This window comes from Thunnus maccoyii, chromosome 20, assembly GCF_910596095.1.
Source record: "Thunnus maccoyii chromosome 20, fThuMac1.1, whole genome shotgun sequence".
Classification (NCBI taxonomy): domain Eukaryota; kingdom Metazoa; phylum Chordata; class Actinopteri; order Scombriformes; family Scombridae; genus Thunnus; species Thunnus maccoyii.
Genome location: NC_056552.1, coordinates 9,640,181 through 9,646,180, shown reverse-complemented (window position 1 = coordinate 9,646,180; position 6,000 = coordinate 9,640,181). Strand labels below are relative to the sequence as shown.

General features: G+C 42.5%; 1 protein-coding gene across 3 annotated transcripts in view; it reads right to left on the bottom strand.

The window, feature by feature from the left end:
- Nucleotides 1-453: 453 nt before the first annotated feature.
- usp54b (ubiquitin specific peptidase 54b) overlaps nt 454-6,000 on the bottom strand; it is a 57,557-nt gene continuing 52,010 nt past the window's right edge. For 2 of the 3 annotated variants that reach the window (XM_042397744.1, XM_042397745.1), the window contains exons 18-20: nt 5,270-5,397; nt 5,041-5,172; nt 454-2,876 (exon numbers count right to left, since the gene is read on the bottom strand). In XM_042397744.1, coding sequence (XP_042253678.1) covers nt 2,790-2,876; nt 5,041-5,172; nt 5,270-5,397 — 347 coding nt within the window. In that variant the 3' untranslated portion in view covers nt 454-2,789. Of the gene's footprint in view, nt 2,877-4,679; nt 4,820-5,040; nt 5,173-5,269; nt 5,398-6,000 lie in introns of all 3 variants that reach the window. The other variant, XR_006092919.1, reaches the window with a different exon arrangement.

The following is a 6,000-nucleotide window of genomic DNA, read 5'->3' as shown; positions in this document are numbered from 1 at the left end:
GTGTTATATCTCTTATTTTGTGCAGTAAACCTACTTGCAGAAAGCCTATGTGATGTTTTGTATTTCTCCTTTTTATGGTCATCTGACATCTATCATCTGTAACTGTAATACTGTTTGGTTGAAGCAACTCCTACTTCAACAAATCATCAGAGTTCGATTGGGCCATGAACAGTATTTGTATTTGCATTAATAACGGGATGTTCTTATTAAGAGTAACAAGAGTGTCCCAGTGAGCTCTGATAAATCTCAACACTCCTGAGGACTTAACAGGTACTTAGGCGCCGTGACTGTTACTGGAAATACGCCATACTAGTAGCCGTTTGACTACTTGCAAATACTATATGTGTGGGTATTGAGACTGACACAATATTCCAGTTGACAGCTTTGGTAGGATGCTATTCTCTTCACCTTTTTTTTTTAAATCAATAATGACACAGACATTGTACGGTGGTTACGCCCCCCTGTGGGAGTGCATTGGTAATAACTTTATTGCAAAAATACAGGTTCCCTCTTTCCCCGAGCAACACCACCCCAGAACTGACACACACACAGTCTACACACACCCACAAACAATAAACCACCTGCAGTAGTTAAATCTCCCCTCTCCACCTCTCTCTCTCTCTCTCTCTCTCTCTCTCTCTCTCTCTCTCTCTCTCTCTCTCTCTCTCTCTCTGCCCGTCATTCACAAACACACACTTAACACACACTCTCATCCTTTAGTTTTACATTCATTCGCTCTCTTTTCTCGCTCTCTCTCCCTCGTTGTTGCTCTCTTTTTGCATTCCATTGGTTGAAACATAGTAGTAGATGCAGAACAACAAAGTTCACCAGCAGCATTAACATGAGATCTCCTTCCTCCTCTCCGTGTCTCTGCCAGAGTCCATGAGAGCGCCCGCGGGTGGGTGTGTCTGCCTCCTGACTGTCTCTGATACAGGATCGTGAGGGAAGGTTGATTTGCATAGCGGACTCATGCGCTACAATTGGCTACATTCTCCCACATCCAGAACCCCAAAAAGAAACAAACAAACAAACAAAAAAAACAACAACAAACAGATCAGAACTGAACCTAAATGGAAAATAAAAACAGCAATGTTAAATACGCTCTCTGAGTTAAGTGCCAACCTTTGGTTTAGTTACAACGATCAATCAACATCAGTAAATTCTTGAAGAACTTTACATTGGCCAGTTTTTCAATAAGGACTTTGTTATTTTATATGATTTTTAATATAATAAAGCATATAATAAATGTACTCTACACATGTCAGAATGCTACTCAGTAAAGGGGGGGTGTGAATTAACTTTTCATTACTGTATATTCATAATTGCGTTACAACTGAGGAATGGTTGACATCTCTGAAGAAGATAGCTCACTGGCTGAAAATATACCTCTAATACATATATATCATATAAAGCATATTCATATTAGACATGTCACTGTCTCAGGCTGAAGATGGGCATTTTCTATTCACATCTGAGGTCTCAAAACCAGTTTCAGTGGGAGGGAGAATTAATAAAGTGTGAATTCATAAGTGCCACTGAAGTTAGATAGAGCACCTCTCAGTCAAAAAGCCTTCAGAAAGTGCACTTCTGCCAAGCAACCTTGCAAAGCGCACTTATGAATCTCTGTTTTCATTGATAAAGCCAAAAGAGAAGGGTATCCCTAACCTACATTCTCTCATTCCTTCTCGACTTTCCTCCCCTGCTGGCCTGTTTCTGGTGCTACTGTTTCCCGTTTTGGAAGAAAAGAAAGAAAGCGAGAATGAAAGAGAACAAGAAAGAAAGAAAGAAAGAAAGAAAACGCAACAAGGAAAGAAGCAGAGAAAAAGGAAGCGCTTTTCTTGTTTAATCTCCCGGTAGAAACGGGAGAGCTGTCATTAGGTCGGCGAGCGGTTTGGGGGGGGCGGAAACTCCAGCTAGACACTTGTGAAGTGCACTCCACTTCTATTTGAAATGCAGACATGAGGAAGTACCACTTTAAGTTTATCAATATTCGTTAATTATCATTATCAACATTCCATAAGGTCTTATTAATTAACATACAGGTTTCATACATGAGTTTTTCTGTACATGACTTTTAGTTATTAGAGAGTTCGGCCTCGGGCGGATTTACTGTGCGCGCACACAGGAAACAAAAAGTTAAACAAATCCCAAAAACAAAAACAGAAAAAATATGGCTGTCCATCTGAAACAGACCCAGTTCGGCTACGTGTGCGTCCAACAGGAAATGCCCGTGAAGAAAGAGGAAGAGGCGTGGCTACTTGGTAAGAGGCCTCCCCCTGAGCTGAGGATCCTGTGAGGTGGAGGACGAGTCTGCCGAGGGCTCAGGTCCCAGTCAGACCCGGCCAGTGAGCGACCAAGCCAACAACACCACTATAAGCGGCATGCTCGCCAGGCTGACTGCACAGGGAAACCCTCTGAAAAGCCAGGGGGAGACGAGAAACAACAGTCCCGGGAAGTAGGGGGGAAGGTTGAGGTTGTAGTTGGGGGTCAGAGTGACTGCATAGACAGAATAGTGGGTCAAGGGGGGGGGCTGGGGGAGGGGGAGAAAGGGAGGAAGGCAAGGAGGGGCTAAGCGGGGTGCTGCAGGCGCTGAGGGAGGCTCTACGTCAGTGCAGATGTGCATGTGTGCGTGCATGTGTTTGCGTGTGCATGTCGTGTGAGGAAGGGAGGAGGAACAGGATAGGAGTTTAGTTGATCCTCCCGAGCCAATTCCAGGTCCGTCGAGGCGAGGTCGTCAAGGACGCCGGCGCTGCTGCCCCGTGACGTGTGGAGGTGGACGCGCTGAGACATTAATCAAGCAGAGCAGGACTCTGGTCAGAAGACAGCTTGACCCCCGTCAGACACAGCCAGAAGCTCCCTGCACTGCCCGACAGCTCCTGGACACGAGAGAGGAGAGAATGAACAACAGGCGAGACACGCAACAACGTGCAAACCAGTGTGAGCTTCAGTACAAGTCCAAGGCGTGAGGAACTAGATGTGTAAACATTTAAGACTTCAGAGGATTTGTTATCAGAAACACGTTGAACACAAAGAAATTAGAGCTATGCACAAATGTTAAAGTCCCCCTCCACTCTGAAATATGTTTTGCTTTTTGTTTCCTACAGTTGGGTGTTTGAGCTTCACTGTGCAGAATGATGTTTGTGCAGAGTTTGACACTAGAAGGCTGTTTTCACATTCATCAAGAGTTTCTCTGTGCTCACCAAAAATCTGAACATAAGGAGTGACATTTGTGACAATACAAATAGTTTGTACTACAATACTGGTGCACATACACTGAGAATGGACTTTTCAACTTTTGAAATTAACAATATTTGCATATTCATAGATTTTGGGATTTTTAGTGAGGTTGAAGGAGTAAAAACTCTTTAAAACTACAGAGATAGCTGAAAACATCTGAGGTAGAAAGCAAAATATAATGCAAAAGAGTTGTGTGACTTGTTTAATTTGGACACAACTCACATCCGAGACAGACTGAAAATAAATCTGACAGATTTAAAGGGTCAGTGTCTACTTGCTGTTTTGTATTCTTTTGTATTCGTAATATTATTGTTTCCTGGTTTGGTTATTATTAAGGTGCCAACAGCATTACACTACTGTGTGTTGTCACCTCTGGCGCCGTCCCCCACAAACATCACTTTTCCACTTTAAACGGAGAGTTGACTGACAAGCAACTACGCGCCAAATAAAGAGTTTCAGTTTGAACTATTATATATCTGTTTTGGAAAAAGTAGTTCCCGTTGTCAATGTATCATGAGGGGCGCCGACATGTTCAGTTTTCAGCAGTCATTTTGTCAAATTCTGAGCTGCCAGTCATATGGGGCCACCTAAAGAAAGAATTATTATTAATCCCAGACGTTTCCTGGTTTCCTCACATGTGAGAATATTGACATTCCACATTTATGATATCATCTTGTAAAAAAAAAAACATCTAAGATCAATGTGCATTAGCCTCAACTCCCACAGTGAGATGAGATTTTTACACTTGCAGAAGTGTTAAAAACCTGGAGCTGACACCTCAGCTTGTCAGAGGTTTTTCACCTTTTAAGTTCTAAAAAGACACAAACAAACCAGACATTTTGGAAAGCTGGAAATAAACCTCATTGTCTCTGCTGGAAGCTCTGATTACATAAAATGACTCATCTCAGTATTTGTTCACAGCTAATTTGTGATCTAGTTGCTGCCTGCAGATATTTTTTTCCAAACTAAGGAACCATTGCCAATATTTCGAAGGTCTGTCTGTCTTCCTGAGTGAGAAGGAAATCTCAGTTTGATTTTTTTTCATGCAATGTACAAATTCCCCTCTCTAGCATTTGTGATTTCTGCTGCATCTTTAAATAAATTTGACACATGACAGATTTGCACAGGATGAAAATCACCTTTGGCTCTCCACAGTTATTACAAATCAGTGCACATCCCCAGGATATAGCTACGTGCAAATAGGGGCTTAGCCTACTTTGTGCCTGATGAGTCTAGTTTGCCAGAAAGTAAAATGTTCACCAGAAAATGTATAAAACATCAGGAAAAGACTTTTCCTTTGCTATTCTGACCTGATTTAGCTAAGAAGCAAACTCATCTGGCACAAAAATATGTAGACTGTTCCCATTCTGCAGCAGATGACTTGTGTTTTTCATTAAAGATTTAAAGAAGTGTAACGTCATATAACTCAGTGCGGTGTTTACCTGTAAAGCAGTGGAGGGAGGTGGTGATGAGAAGGTGTTGTGATGAGGAGGATGGAGGAAGATGATAGTGGTGGAATAGCAACAGGGACTCAGAAGAGAGGAAGTAAGCAAGGAGAGGCACTGACATCAGCCTGCTTCACCTTAGAAAGAGACAGAGAGAGAAGAAGAAGAAGAGGAAAGAAAAGGAAGAGAAGCAGAGAGCAGGAGGACAGATTGGAAATCGGAAAGCAGGACGAAAGGAAGAAACAAAGACAAACAGCAGGGGAGAAAAGCACAGGGAGTGCCACGGCGGGACATCAGGCAGATGCAGATTAATAGCACGGCCACATGGAGGCAGCAGAGCACAAGAAGTCACACTCACAAAGCTGCGGGTTGCAGTCAGGCGGCTGCGGTGCGAGGTCACTACTGTGCCGCTCAGGCTGCGTCCGATTCGCCTCAGGTTTTCCCCGTCATCAGGCTCCACCCCTAAACGCAGATCCTGCAACGTCACTGGCTGCAGAGCGAGAAAATGACTGTCAGATGACGGAAAAATGGATCCGACTGACGACCTGTGAGGGGATTCTGTTAAAAAAAGACTTAGTCAGTGTTACCTTGTTGAGGTAGGTGGGGGTGCTGGTGCAGTCCGCCCCGTACACACTCCTCTCCATGTCTGCACTGGGGGTCTTGGAGCGAGCCTGCCCTCCCACCCTGGATATGAGCCTCTCTGATGGGCTACAGCCTGCAAACACACACAAACATATTAGGATGCTGAGCAGAACATGTCATGTGCGACTCCTTGGTAGCTTTTGAACAACTTGAACTTTAATATTCTCCTTAAAGGTTGCCTAACTTAGCTTAGGTTAAAACATTTTGTCCCATACCTGTTGACAACCTAATTTATATATTCAATATAAATTCTGCTCCAGACTCTCACTGAAGCAATGTATCACACTTATTGAGTAAAATATTCAAACACAAAATGCAATTCTTTTATGGTTCAGCAAATTAAAAATTCTTCTTGTCTTGTGTATCATTTTATAAACATTTTCCTGTAATTTGTCTTTGGAAACTTTGAAATTTGTCAATAATTTAATATAAAGTTCTTACTTAAGTGATGTGACAGTACAGCAAAATCACTCTTCAAGAATAGTGGTGTTTGCAAAAAAAAAAAAAACAATAAAAAGCAAAAAGCACTAGATCCCAAGATCAACTGCAGCAACTGTTTTAATGATAAGAAAGTATTTTCTGAACATACAGAACAAACATTAAGTTGTGGTAGTTGATTCGGGGAGATGCTGCTTTTCCCTTTTCTATGTGAAGTTGTGTGTGTTTGAATAGTGAG